This window comes from Rhincodon typus, chromosome 39, assembly GCF_021869965.1.
Source record: "Rhincodon typus isolate 14 chromosome 39, sRhiTyp1.1, whole genome shotgun sequence".
Lineage (NCBI taxonomy): Eukaryota > Metazoa > Chordata > Chondrichthyes > Orectolobiformes > Rhincodontidae > Rhincodon > Rhincodon typus.
The window spans coordinates 3,497,242-3,512,627 of NC_063370.1; the positions used below are offsets into that span (position 1 = coordinate 3,497,242).

A 15,386-nucleotide genomic window follows, 5' to 3' on the forward strand; every position below is an offset into this window, starting at 1 on the left:
ACTCTTAGACTTCTTCCGTGAGTAATCTTCTGCATTCAGCTGAAAACCTTGACTGAATTTCACTTCAATATTGCATCCAAAGGTTGCACCACTGACAGTGCAACAGTCTTTCAAAGTAGCATAGGATTGTCATCCTGTCATTAACTGCAACTCACAGCTTCCTAACTCAGGCTAGATTTCTAACCCTCTCGTGGAATTGCAGAAATATCATGAAAAGGTCAGTTCAGTCCATGGTGTGTACACTCATTATTCAACCAAGCAATTAAAAGTGCACATGAAGACAATAGAGCACAAAAGGACCTTGAGGCACAGTAGTAGTGTCTCTACCTCTGAGCCAGGAGACCTGGGTTCAAGTCCCACCCTGCTCCAGAGCAGTCTTTGAACAGGTTAGTCTTTTTCTAAAAGAAAATAAACCACCACTATTTCAGAAGGAGTGGGTTAGACAATAAACACCAGTGAGGTTCACCTTCCTGATTATAAAAAAGGTGAATACTGGAATAAGGAGATGCTTTCTTAAAATAAAAATAAACAAAATCAATTTCGTATAAATGCAAATTTTTATTATGTATTCTGTTATAATTACAGTTCATTACAGTTCTTTGTTTTATTTGAATACAAAGCATGCAAAAAAAAAACTCGAATGAACAATTCCAAATGAGGTACAGGTTTTATATTTGAACTCTTAAATCTGCGAGGAGAGAATTGGTTCGTTTCCTGTGGTTTTTACTTTAAATTGCTGCCATTTTTAATCCGCTAAGATTGTAAGCAGTCATTGGCTATGTTGAAAATAACACATATAGGAAAGTACAAAGCAAAATACTGTGGCTGCTGAAATACTATTAAGTCTGGTCTGGCAGCATCTGTGCAGAGAAATGGAGTTAACATTTCATGTTGAGATGATCTTTCATTGGAACATCACAAATGCAGCTTTTTGTTTTTATTATAGACATTGGGTTTTTGTTTAAATGGGATATGGATATTGCTAGCAAGACCAGAATTTGTTGCCCATTCCTAATTTCCCTTGAACTGAGCAGCTTCCTCCACCATTTGAGGGTAATTAAGGAATCTACCACATTAAGGATGGCAGATTTTCTTCCCTGAAGAACATCAGTGAATCAGATGGGTTTTCATGACAATCGATGACAGTTTCATTTTCACCATTACTGACATTAGCTTTCAATCACAGATTTATTAAACAAACTTAAATCTGAAACCAGTGCCTCCACAGCATTCAAATAAAACAAAGAACTGCAGATGCTGGAGATCCAAAACAAAATCAGAAATTGCTGGAGGAATGCAGCAAGTATGACAGCATCTGTGGAGAGAAAACAGAGTTAGCGCTTTGGGTCTAGTGACCCTTCATTAGTTCTGATGAACTGTTTTCTGCCATTGGTTTTCCCCCCAACCCCACCCCCAACCCCCAGGCATTAGCCTGGGTCTATGAATTACTAGCCTAGTGACATTAATGCTACTCTGTCAACTCCCTACTGGTTCACTCTTTAGCCGAGAGACTGAAGTGAACAGTAAACACAATAGTGCAGTACATTTCTAAGGCTAGAAACTGTAAAAGATCAGGAATTAAAAGTAAGAAAGATTTGCATTTATGCAGTACCTTTCACAATCTAAGTGTTTTGAAGCTGGTGAGGTACTTTTTGAAGTGCGGTCACTGTTAAGCAGGAAGTAGGACTGTCAGAGACAACAAGGTGCAGGGCTGGATGAACACAGCAGGCCAAGCAGCATCATAGGAGCAGAGAGGCGACTGTCAGTCAGTTTGTGCAACAATGTGATAACAACCAAATAGTGTTTTCTAATGGTGATGTTGGTTGAGGTGTAAGTATTAGCAAGAACACCAGCAAGCACTTCCCTGTTGTTTGCAATTAAAGAATTTTTATGTCCACCCGGAGGTAGTAAACAGGCCCTCTAATTAACATCCCATCCTTAAAAAGGCACTTTTAACATTGCGGTGTATTGCACTGGGAATGTCAGTCTGGAGTTTCCTGCTCAAGTCTGTGGAATGTGACTTGAATTCACAATCTTCAGACTTAGATGAGAAAAAGCACGCAACTCACTGTTTTAACTCACATAAAATCCAGTTTACTGATCACCTATATGCATAAATGCAACATGTTGTCAACTGGCAGCAAGTTGGAGTTCTGAGAAAACATTTCAAGGAATGAATCATTAATATATGGAAAAGATGAGTAAGCGACTTTGAATGCTATCTCACAATACTGGAATATCTTGTGGTAAGTGTCTCAATGAGCTGACTACAGTAACACCCAGAAATCAATAAGGATTTTTTTAAAAAAATCAATCATTCACAGGATGAGGGCATGGTTGATTAGGCTCGCATTTATCATCCATCTCTAATTGCCCAGAGTGTAGTTAAGAGACAACCACATTCTTGTGGGTCTGGAGTCACATGTAGTCCAGATCAGGTAAGGATGGCAGTTTCCTTCCTGAAAAGGATATTGGGAACCAAATAGGTTTTTTCCAACAATCGGCAATGGATTCATAGTCATCATTCATGGAGGATTTGCCATCGATTTGATGTTATAACCAGGGAGTGCGAGTCTGAATAGTTGCCACTGGGCTCTCAAAAGCCAATGCTATTCTGAACCACCTTGAGTGACAGCTCCTTTTCCAGCCGAGTGGCAATACAGGTTGTACAATCCTAGCTGTACATGGTCATCTGGAGCCACTAGAGGGAAAGGAACAGAAAAAGTGTTTTTAAAGGAAACTAGAGTGGTGAATGATAATTCCATTTAAGTGCATACAATGACAGCAACTAGTGGAGATGCTAACAGCTCATTGCAAGAAAAGTTGCATCAAGAACAATATTTGCATCTTTAATTTAGTGAAGCTTAGCAAGAAATGTCTTTGGAATATAATCAATCAAAATGACACTGTAACAAATAAAATGCAGTTTAATTGCGTCAGTAAATTGGCTGGTTTTAATTTGAATCTAACTGAAGAGAGACATGTTTCAGGAGCTTTTTGCCACGTACTCATTTATACTTGCTAGAAACATCGCGCATTCATTGGCAAAGACTCATTCTCAGAAAACAAAAGATTTTGCTCAAGCCTTGTGCCTTGTTTGAATTAACTGGGAGGTTGAGAGTCGATAGTTCTTCATTACTTTCCCCATTGTAATGTCTCAGCTAATCAATCAGCACCCTTTTCTCCTGTAGTATAAACTAATGTGATCTTTTGAACTTTTGCATGCTTGCACTTGTCCTGAAGAGATGCAAGACATAAACCTCAGCAATGTGTTTCTCTTTACAGCAAAATTCAGGTTATGTAGGACCAAGCCTTTGCTCCAGTGAAATGCAACCCAGCTTCCAGCTTAAACAAATCATAAGTTTCTGGGTTCATTTCACTGGAGCAAAGGCATTCAAGTGGAGGTGGTGTAACTTGATTTGGTTGTGCAAATGAGGAGGGAGTCAGCCATGGTGAGTGTAAGGAATACCATCGGGGCTGAACCCAAAATGCTGTTATTGACAGTGAGAAATCATGTCTATATTTTGCTGAAGAACTCAATCTTCGCAAAGTGCATCTTAAAGTTACTGGTGAATGAGTCTCCTTGCTTACCTCTTTATAGGTGATATTAATCACTCCTGTTCCAAACTTGTCCATAGTTTTGAATGATCCTAGAATGGTATCAAAAAATCTTTAATCCATGTTCACAATTGGTTTGACATTTTAAAAAATACTTGTGAATACTTAAGTGTTTTCAATTGTGGGGAAAAACATAATTAGAGACCATCAATATGAGATATTCACCAAGAAATTCAATTGGAATTTACCCAAAGAGAATGTGGAACTGGGGATCACAAGAGTGTGGTTGAAGCAAATTGTATAGATGCATTTAAGGTGCAGCTAGAGAAGCGTGCAAGGGAGAAGTGAATAGAGAATTAGGATACATGTTGATGAGGAAAGATGGGAGGAGTCTCAAGTGCAGCATAAACACTGGCATGGACTGGTTGGACCAAAAGGACTGTACCATATATCCTATGGAATGTACAAAACAGAAGGAGTAGGCCAGTTAGTGCTTTGAACTTGGCCTACCATTTCATAACATCATGGTTGATCAGATTAATCTACACTGCCACCTAATCCTACGTCCCCAATAAGCTTCCATTCCTTGCTTTGCTCTGTGCTAAAACTGACTCTGCTTCCACAAGCTTTTGAAGAAGAGAGTCCTAAAGACTCATGAACCTCAGTGAGAAAAAAATTATCCTCATCGGTCTTAAATGAGCAACCTCTCACTTTTTAAACAGTGACCCCCTCATTCTAGATTCTCCCACAAAAGGAAATATCCTCTCCATATCCATCATGTCAAGATCTCTAAGGATCTTATATATGTCAACCAAGTCACTTTTTACTCTTCTAAACTCTAACTGATACAAGTACAGCCTATTCTAACTTTTCTTCATAAAACGACCTGCCCATACCAGGTATTAGTCTAGTAAACATACTCTGAGCTGCTTCCAACACTTCTGCACCATTCCTTTAATAAGGAAATCCATGCTGTACACAATATTCCACGAGGTCCTACCAATGCTTGGTATAACTATACAACATTCTACATGATATTCTACTCTCTGTAAATTGGAAGTCACCCAATGCTTGGATGCTCATGTCTTAACTCACACCAAGCTCTATTCATTAACACTCCTGTGTTTGCTGACTTAGGAATTCCTGGTCAAGTCACATCTCAATTTTAAAAATCTCATCCCTGTTTTCAAATCCTCTGTGATCTTGCCCCTCCCTAAATCTAATTCCTTCTGGCCCCACAACCTTCCATACAGCTACTTCTCGATTTGCTCCTTGATTTGAAATGGGGGTGACTGTGTGGGTGGGGAGGTACAGCAATCTGGAGTAATTGGATTAGCCATGATCCTATTGAATGGCACAGCAGGCTTAAAGACCTAAGTGGTCTACTCGTTTCATTTTGTATGTTCCACTGGATTATGGAAGATTTATGACCCTGTCCATTCAGCCCAATTAGTCCATGTCAGTGTTTAAGCTTCACTCATGCCTCCTCTCATCTTTCCTCATTGAAATCTGTCATAACCATTCCATTCTCCCTCATATGCTTCACTAGCTTCCTTTTGAAATACATCTGTATTATTTGTTTCAAACACATTCTTGTGGTCATCAGTTCCGCATTCTCACCACTCTCTGGGTAAAAACATTACTTCTAAAGTTCCTTATTGGACTCCTTGGCGACTATTTCATATTGATTGTCTCTAGTTATGCTCTTCATGTTTCTTTTACGTGTGCCTTCAGATATCTGAGGCCCAAGCTCTGGAATTCCCTCCCTACACCTCTCTTCCTCTCTACCTCAATTTCCCCAACAAAACCTACCTCTAGGACTGAGCTTTTGGTCATCTGACCTAATAACTCCTTATACGGCTCAGTGTCATATTTTGTTTCATAATGCTTCTGTGAAGTGCTTTGCAGCTTTTTACTGTGTTAACAGCACTTTACAAATATTGTTGCCTTTGTCACCTACTCCCTAACTAATTCCTTCCTAAGATCATGCAACCATTTGTGCTTTTAAAACTCAAATGGCAACAATGTAATCAACGTCATTTAATTTACCTCCTCTTCATTCCTAACCTTGGTGGTATCCTTCACTGAAGGCCTTGAACCTACACTGTCATTTAAAATAAACATTCTTTCCATGCAACACAACCAATATTGTCAGGGTGGAGAAATATGTGCAGCATCTAATCTGGCCAGTCTTAGGCATCTCGAGTTGTGTGCCTGTTACCTTTTATCTGATTGATGATCATTTGTATGGAATTGTTGTTCATTTAGGTTCAAAAGGCCTTAATTATTTAAGAGTGATGTAATGTCAGATTAATATTAAATAACATGTCTTCACAGCAGAGAACAGAGAACAAAAAAAATTGATCGACATTCACAGACCAGAACTGATAGCACACTGCATAATTTTTTGCGGTATTGGTTTCCATCTGAATTGAGGCCCCTTCCTCCCTCCTCAGATGGATGTAAAAGATCACTCAGCATGTTTCAAAACAGCACAGGAGCTTTCCCCACTGTCCTGGTCAATATATACCCCCTAGCCACCTCCACATTTTAAGAAAGATACGAATATCATCAAGAGGATGCAGAGGAAAATAGCAGAATGGCAAGGTTTCAGGTACAAGGAAAGACTGGGATTGTTCTCCGTGGAGAAAAGGAGATTGGGGTGTAGATTTGGTTGGAGTGTACAAGAATGCAACAGGATTAAAGCTCTTCCCATTATCTGACTCTAGAATTACTAAGGGACCAGATTTAAGATTTCAGGCAAGAGATACAGGGGAAATATGAGGAAAATCTTTTTATGCAGGGAGTGGAATGATCTGGAACACTCTGCCCATGGAGAGTTGGAAGCCAAAAAAATCAATGATTTCAAAAGGGATTTGAAGGGACTTTTGAAGAAAATAAGCTTGCTGGGTTACAGGGACCAGGTGAGGGAATAGGACTAACTGGATTGTTCCACAGGGAACTTGTTTGAACTGAATGGGTTGAGTAGCCTCCATGTTTAGTGCCATAAAGGACTATGACTGAAACAGATTACCTGGTCATTTATCTCAAGCTTGTTTATGGAAATTTGCTGTCCACAAATTGGTTACTATATCTCCTACAATAGTAAATATACTTCAAAAAGTACTTCACTGGCTATAAAAGATCATGGAAATCTTGAAAGATGCTGTAGAAATGTACACATTTTTTTCCAGCCTATACAGAAATATTCACAAGTTTTCAATGCAATAGAGATTCAGGGCCGGAAGCAGAACATATATAAATCTTTAAATGCAGTGATCCTGCTGTTATGTCAGAAACTCAGGACCCTGCCCAGGTCACACCCCTTAAAATGGAATTTAAACCTTTGGTGCGAACACACCTTTAAAAAGACAGGACCATAAACAAGTTGTAACACTGCTTTTACAGATTTCTTCTATGAGATAATCTTGCACATTGGTATGCGTGATGGAAGGGTGGAGCATTGGCTCCCCACTGACTGCTTCTCAGCACATGCCTACCTATGGAACTGAGCCAAACACACAGCACAACAGTCCAGTGGCTATGAAGCTGGTTTAACAACTTAGAAGTCACGTTCAAATTTCATTGGACCAAAATTGCAAAAATGAATAAGTCAGTTTAGAAGAGTCATATTGTCTCTCTCTCTATCTCCACTGATGCCGCTAGACTTGCTGTGTTTCTCCAGCACTTTGTTTTTATTTCAAATTTGCAGCATCCAGAGTATTTTGTTTTTATTCAATACATTTTGTATTCTCTGGCTACACCACAAAAATAACCATTAAATTGCTGAACTGTTTTCTAAAAAAAAAATTCGTTCTTTAATTGAGAGCTGTGACCCAACTTTACTCCTGGCCTTTCTGAATAGCCTCAACTCAACTATAATCCCATCACAAGCCCTGAGAGTCATGGAGCCATACAGCACAGAAACAGGCTCATTGGCCTACCATAGCTATGCCAAGCAACCCTTGATTTTAGAAGAAAAATGGGCCTTAAGAAATGGCATTAACAATTTAGGAGTATTGAAACAATATTCTCTGCCCCTCATCTGATGTTGACTGAGACCCGATAACAGTGATCTGCCTACCCCATAAATACAGCTTAATCTTGAAGTCTACATCAAAATTCAGAGAAGGTGCAGAGAGCTGTGGAAACTGAACAGTCATTACAATCTATCATTGTTCTTTATCAGAGCCCTGTGTCAGCCTTGGCTCAGTAGGTAGCACACATTTCTGAATCAAAAAGCTCCTGGTTCAAGTCACACTCCAAGGCTATTTTTAATTCTCTCATTGAATGTGGATGTCATTGGCTGGGCCAGCATTTATTCCCTGTCCCTAGTTGCCCCTTGACAAGGTGGTGGTGAGCTGCCTTCCTAAACTGCTGCAGTCCATGTGCTGCATGTAAGTAGACCCACAATGGTGTTAGGGCGTGAGTTCCAGGATTTTGACCCAGCAATAGTGACAGATAGGCGATATATTTGCAAGTCAGGCTGGTGAGGGGCTTGAAGGGGAACTCGGAAGTGGTGGTGTTCCTGTGTATCTGCTGCTCTTATCCTTCGAGATGGAAATGCTTGTCAGTTTGTAAGGTGAGATAACCAGGTGTAGAGCTGGATGAACACAGCAGGCCAAGCAGCATCAGAGGAGCAGGAAAGCTGACGTTTCCGGTCTGGACCCTTCTTCAGAAAAACTCTCTCAGTTCGTAAGGTGCTGTCTCAGCAGCTTTGGTGAATTTCTGCAGCGCATCTTCAGATGGTACACACTGCTGCTGCTAAGTATCAATGGCAGAGGAGTGGATGATTGTGGATCAGGGGCTGCTTTGTCCTAGATGGTGTCAAACTTTGAGTGTTGTTGGAGCTGTGCTCATCCAAGCAAGTGGGGAGTAATCCATCGCACTCCTTGTAGATGATCGACAGACTTTGGAGAATCAGGAGGTGAATTACTCATTGCAGGATTCTTCAACTCTGGCCCGCTTATTGCCACTCCATTTATATGCCGAATCCAGCTGGAGTACAAAAATCTAAGCTGACATTTCAATGAAGCTCTGCAGTACTGAGGGAATATTGTGCTGTCAGAGAGTGCTATCTTTCAGATGAGTTGTTGAATTGAGACCCCATCTGCCTGCTCGAATGGATGTAAAGGATCATGAGGCACCGTGGAGAACTGCAGGGAAGTGTTCCCTGGTATCCCGGCCATTATTTATCCCATAAATCAACATCAGAAAAAACATTATCTGGTGCATCATCACATTGCTGCTAGTGGAGATTTGTTAAGTGCAAGTTAATTGCCAGACCTCCTACACTGCAACAGTATAACACTTCAAAAAATAATTAATTGGCTTTAACATCTCTGGGATGTCCAGTGGTTGTGAAAGGTGCTATACAAATTCAGTATTTCTTTACATCAAACAACATCGTTCCCTAGAGTTCACTTGGTGTCTTACAATATTAACAGATTTATGCACAATATTCATATCACCTCAACTGAAAAGAAATTTCCTTTTATATCACGTTTATAATTGTAAACACCCAGGCCACAGAATGATGTGGTGTCTAGTCTAAGAATCCTTAGCAAATATCTGACTAGAAGACATAGTTTTGATCCAGTACATTCCACCAAGCCACTCTCACACAGAATGGTTTCAAAACATCCAGGATATAAACCAGAAAATTGCCGGAAATGCAAAGCAAGTCAGTCACCATCTGATAGGTAGACTGTTTGAGCGAGATTATAGATCAGTGGTTCCACCCAAGACACTAATTCACCTTATCTCCTTTCAATGCTGATTCAGTTGCTGACTATTCCCAGCATTTTCTGATTTGACTTTGCATTTCCGCCACTTGCAGTTTTTCTTTCTTATCTCTTTTCTAAAGCATTTGGTTTTCTGACATTTTCTTAGTGTCTAATGGCAGCCTTTGTAACTCAGAGATTGCATGTAAAGCTAGGAGAGGGGTCACATTCTTTGGGTTAGATGTTAAGTCAAAGACCTACTTGATGGTTCCAGGGCTTTCGGGAGATATTAAGGAGCTTGCAATGCATTGCAAAGAGATGACAGTTAAGGAAGAGAGACTCTTACAGAGCTTTACATGACCTCAGGACATCCAATGAGGTACTTTCTGAAGTGCAGTCACTATTGGTATGGGGAAACCTGGCAAGTTAATTTGATTTATTTATTGTCATGTGTATTTTGTTACAAAATATAGTGAAAAGTGTTGTATAGTGTCACCACTTTCCAGTGCCATCTTAAAACACAGAAAAATAAACCAAAATATAGAATATAAATGCAGAAGAGTAAAGAAAAGTTGTTCAACTTTACGGTCCTTCTTGTTCAGTGCTTTGCCATGGCCCGACAGCCTGGCACAAGTCAGTTCACTGAGCAGCTGCTGCTGGAATGGAAGTCACCCCTCTCTGGTGCCATCTCGCCTGCATCGATGCCCTCGCCACTAGGAGTCCTTGCTGCACTTCGCCAATGCAGATGCCACCGACGCCAGGTACCACACTGGCCCAAACCCGACTCTGCCGACACCATGAGACTGCTTCGGGCCCATGTGGCCGATGTAGCCGCTACCAATGCCGCAGGGTCTCGTACTAATCTCAAACTCGCCTCCATCTCCATGAATCTGCACCGGACACAGAGGCTGCCGGGAACCCAAACTTGCTTCCACCACAGCAGCCATGAGTTGGCACTAGGACCTTTTCATTGATGTACCCAAACTCTCTCTGACGCTGGGCCTGCTTACCGACCGCCACGAGTCCGCGCTGGGCCTACATGCCGACCGCCACGAGTCCGCGCTGGGCCTACATGCCGACCGCCACGAGTCCGCGCTGGGCTTGCTTGCCACTGCCAATGCCATTGCTGCCAGCTCCCAAGCTCTTCATCAAGGGATAAGTCAAACAAAAGAGAAAAAACACAAGGAAAGAAAGAAAAAGAAACAAAAAGAAAAGCAAAGTGAATGGAGCAGACGAGCCCCAGGCTTAGGAGTCCTACTTCTCACCGGAAGATTGCACACAGCAATTTCCCACAAACAGCCATGTGATAATGACCAGATCAACTGGTGATATTAGTTGAGCAATAAATATTGGATATGATGAGACAGAACTTCCCTTCTCTTCTGCAAAATAGTGGAGTGGCCAGAGGATCTTTTACATTCACCCAAAAGGCCAATCAGGGGTGAATGATTGCTGCTGTGACACTGCAGCACTCCGTCAATACTGCACTGAAGTCTCAGCCTCAGGTGATGCATAAGTGAGGAATCAGTGCATTGTAAAATTCGTTATCCAAAGTATTTTAAGACATTTCACTTCCACAATGAGCACATAAGTCAAAGTATTTTCAACACCAATCCTTAAAGTAATCTCTTTAAACTGAGTTCCAGGCAGATATAAGTCAGGCTTACAAGTCACAAGGTTTGTGGAATCAAGTCTCTCTCGATCTCAGCGAATGACAATGACACCCAACTGTAGCTGTCTTTCCCTAGTTAAACTCCCCCAACCAGGGTCTGGGCTTTGTAGCTGGCTCACATACTTCAGGGTAAGAAAAAGTACAAGTTACTCACGGATCATTGTGTCCAGCTTTGTCAGACAGCAAATGAATGTCACATAACTGAAGGTCAGATCGGGGTCTGTGTACCTCAGCCCAATCAGCTGCATCAAGAACTCATCCACCTGGAATCCTAGGGAAAAGTTATTCATTCATTTTACAAATGCAAAACCCCAAATCCATTAACATCCTCCCCATTTGCAGAGTTTTATCAGTCCACCCCTTAGGCTGTGGAGGCAATTCTCCTCAGAAATGTTTCTCGACAAGAGTCGGCGTTTCATACAGAGACCCTGCGGTGGAGGCTGGCGGCAGAGGGGTCCTGCCTTGGCCTGAACCTGTTTAGCAAGGACTACTCTCACTGCAGTCAGTCAAAACTGCCATTCAACAGATGGGGTTTGTCACAAGGAACATGTTAGTGGCTTAGCAGGCTTTATCCAAAAAAGGAGAAATAATTAATCCAGGAGACAAGGCATTGGCCTAAGCATTATTAAAGTAGGTCAGATTGTACTGTATTACCCAGAGGTTTAAAAGCTTGATAAATAAACAAGAACTCAACTCAGTGGATTGCTATATGTCCCCAAATTCTTTTGGTATTCATCTCTCGCTGGGGATTGTCTTGTAGACACAGACAGCTAAGAACTCCCTTCGTGTGGGGGTTGGAGGGTTTTTGATCAAGAACAAACACTTATCCCCCTCATTCCTAGAATGAGCCTATCACACCAAGGTGCTGGTTAATCCATTCCCTGTTTGGTAACCCAAGTATGGTAAAGAATTCATTGGGAAATAAACGGTCAGTGTTGAGGAATAAGTTAACAATTGAGCTGGAGTGCTGTTCCCTAGCACGAGTGTCACGCCTGCTCCTTGTCACTGTTACTTTGCAGGGCTGAAGTTTGCTCTATAACCCCACCTGCTGCTTGCAAGGCGCTGAACATTTCCTGACTGTTCATGGTCCCTGATCCATCCTTATCGAACTGATTGAAAACTCGCTGAAGAAAATAAAGTGAAAAAGATTAATTGCTGCAAAAGAGGTCAACTTTATATCACAATTTGTTTGAATGATAAAATTGGTTAGTGGCGTTTCTTTCAGAATTTGCTTGCATTAATTATTGCACTTTCCTGCATTTCCCAAAAGATGTCAAAACACAACTTTACATAAGGTGGTGGCTGATGTACTGATGATCTGTCAGTATGATGCTGTAATATTTATGTTGGCTCTCGTAATGGAAAGATGAAGTGTAGGTCACGTCCTACTGAAGAATTGAATGAAATTTTATTACAGCACCTGGTATCTATATATGTGCAAGGCAAACACAGGCATGTCTGGGCTCAAGCTAAGCAATTCTGATTTACCATGGCACAATTCCCTCAGCTTGTCATGTTGCAAAAAGGCAGAGCTCAGTAAGATTGAGAATTTAAAATCATAATTTAGACATCAGGCAGCTTAGCACCTTCTAAATTGTATCTTCTGATTACCTGCTTCTGTATAGTAAATAGAAGAGACTATTCAAAGTTTTTATAATGCATCTTAATAATTTTAAACACCTCTTAAATTGCATGTATCCTTCACTGCTCCAAGTAGTCTCCTCCCCTGTAGAACACAGCTAGAGTGCAAATACAATGTTGGCATTTATCTCGAGAGGACTAGAATATAAAAGTAGGGATGTACTTCTGAGGCTTTGTAAAGCTCTGGTCAGACCACATTTAGAGTTCTGTGTGCAATTTTGGGCTCCATACCTTAGGAAGAATGTAGTGGCCCTGGAGCAGGTCCAGAGAAGGTTAATGAGAATTATCTCAGGAATGAAAGGCTTAATGTTTCAGGATTCTGGATCTACACTCGATTGAGTTTAAAGAAATCTAATTGGAACTTACAGAATACTGGATGGACTGGACAGGGCGAATGTTGGGAAGATGTTTCCATTGGTAGGAGAGACTAGGACCTGAGGATACAGCCTTAGAGTAAAGGGAAGACCCTTTAGAATAGAGATAAGGAGAAACTTCTTTAGCCAGATAGTGGCGAATCTATGGAATTTATTGCCCCAGAGGGCTGTGGAGGCCAGGTCATTAAGACAGAAATAGACAGGTTCCTGATTGTTAAGGGGATCAAAGGTTACAGGGAGAAAGTGGGAGAATGGAGTTGAAAAACTTATCAGCCATGATTGAATGGCAGAGCAGATTCGATGGGCTGAATGTCCTAATTTCTGTTCCTACGTCATATTGTCTAATGGTGTGTTGCTCGGGACCGGTTCCAGTACTCTCACCTGGTCTCACTCAATCACTGGTGTTCTTGTGTGCAAACATATTAAACTCTGCTCTGCCACAGCACAAGGTAAAATTTCCTTTCCCAATACTCACTGTCCATTGGCAGATTTTACTCCAGAGATTACTGAATTCTGTGAATCCCATTTTTCCAAAACCACGTCTCTTGAGTTTATCCCAAGTTAAGGAATTATTACATAAATAATATTAATTTAAGAATCAAAAGATTTGACGACAGTAAGTGATAATAAAATGCTTGTGCTCAATCAATATAGAATAAAATTTGTTGATTTTGTTTTCTTAAAGTGCTACTTGCTTTCTCCCTGTCTCCTACGTGTTGAGGGGCACACTATTCAGACCATCTTTCTTCACGATAGATTTCCCATGAACTGCATGGAATTTACCAATGGCAGCAGAATCACAGGCATCTGAGGAAATTCAGGCACCCAGCCTCAGAAAGTTCTTTTCTGTCCTAAGCTGGAGGTTAGAAAATTCTTTTAAAAAGTTTTGAATGCCAGAAAATTTATTCCGGATCATATATGTAATAAAAATAAAAGCAGCTCACTAAAATACACACAGGATGTTGCAGTACAGGAACAGGATGCCAAATCAAGTGGGTAACCATGTTTGTCTCAGTAAATGTCTGTCTCCAATTACAAGTCCAAACAGCTCAGTTCAAATTCCAACCTCATCACGTGAGCAAGTGTGGAGGTGAGAAGCATTCTATCACTTGAAAGCTGCAGGTCATGTAGCCATAAACGTCTCCTGACATCTCAAGCTGTAATAATCCATCTGGATAATTACACAATTATATCAGCCTTGTCACCATACTCAGAGTTAGCTCTGTAGGGACATGTTTTTTTTTCTCTCTCTCTCTCATTTACAAAGTCTGAACTTGCTTCTTATGCACACCTGCTCTGTGCTCTTGTCTTTCTTTGTACTGTTGAAAGTCTTGGACCCAAAAAGAAATATGTTTTAAAATAGGTTTTACATGTTTGTTCAGGCATTAGAATTGGCTAGAGATGTGAAAAAGAATTAAATCAACTAGCATTTCCTCCCTGCTGCTGGCTTTTGTTTAGCGCCCCTTGCTGGAAAATGTCCGTGTGGACAGTCATGCTCAACGTCAGCTGTAGAATCGCAGCAAGCACCCAACCTAGTTAAAGTGACCATGCCACCATTAGTATTAACATGCATATGGATGAATGGCCTCTTAAGTTACTCCTGAGGAACGAAATCTGAGGCTGAAGAGGAGGAAATAAAAAAAGCAGTGCAGACAAATGAATTAACTACCCACAACTGAGGCCACTGTTTCAAAATAACAAATCTGTGTAAGACAGAGATGAGGAGATCTTTTTTTCTCACAGAGGGTCATAAGTCTTTGGAACTCTTTGTCTCCAAACAGTGGAAGTAGACTCTGAATATTTCCTAAGGCAGAAATGGATTGATTTTTGATAAGCAAACGACAGTGAGGGGGTGAAAGGTTATCGAGGATAGGCCGGAACGTGGAGCAATCAGATCAGCAATGATCGTATCAAATGGTAGAGCAGGCTTGAGGGACTGATTGGCCCACTCCTGCTCGTGATTTATATGTTCACGCGGCCCTACACTCTACAGCAGGATACATCTGTCAGGGAAATGAGGCTCTTGCAGGCATCCAGACCAAACTCATCCCATTTTTCATTAAGACCTAGAATGAGAAATCATCAACAACTTGTATTCATATAGCGTCTTTAACATTATAAAACATTCCAAGTTGCTTCACAGGAGAGTTGTAAAACAAAGTTTGACACTGAGCTACTTAAGGAGACATTTAGGAAAGTGACAGGCATTGGTTTTAAGGACTTAAATGAGGAGAGAGAGGTTAAGGGATAAAGGGAGGAAATTCCTAAATTGGTAAAGGGATATCCAGATTTCTACAATAGTCTGTGTGAAGATATGCTTTCTTACATCAACCTGAATTTTAAGTTTGTGTCCCCTGTTCTGAACCCCATCCCACCAGAGGAAATAAACTAGGTAGTGAGAAACTATCAACTCTTTAT

At 40.9% G+C, this 15,386-nt stretch overlaps 1 protein-coding gene across 4 annotated transcripts in view; it reads right to left on the reverse strand.

Moving 5' to 3' along the window:
• Nucleotides 1-538: 538 nt before the first annotated feature.
• LOC109920412 (calpain-3-like) overlaps nucleotides 539-15,386 on the reverse strand; it is a 30,891-nt gene continuing 16,043 nt past the window's right edge. For 2 of the 4 annotated variants that reach the window (XM_048618363.1, XM_048618361.1), the window contains 5 exons: nucleotides 14,970-15,034; nucleotides 13,444-13,512; nucleotides 11,999-12,077; nucleotides 11,108-11,224; nucleotides 8,046-10,424 (listed from right to left, as the gene is read on the reverse strand). In XM_048618363.1, coding sequence (XP_048474320.1) covers nucleotides 10,288-10,424; nucleotides 11,108-11,224; nucleotides 11,999-12,077; nucleotides 13,444-13,512; nucleotides 14,970-15,034 — 467 coding nt within the window. In that variant the 3' untranslated portion in view covers nucleotides 8,046-10,287. Of the gene's footprint in view, nucleotides 2,702-3,591; nucleotides 3,651-8,045; nucleotides 10,425-11,107; nucleotides 11,225-11,998; nucleotides 12,078-13,443; nucleotides 13,513-14,969; nucleotides 15,035-15,386 lie in introns of those variants that run through there. The other 2 variants (XM_020520446.2, XR_007265797.1) reach the window with 2 other exon arrangements.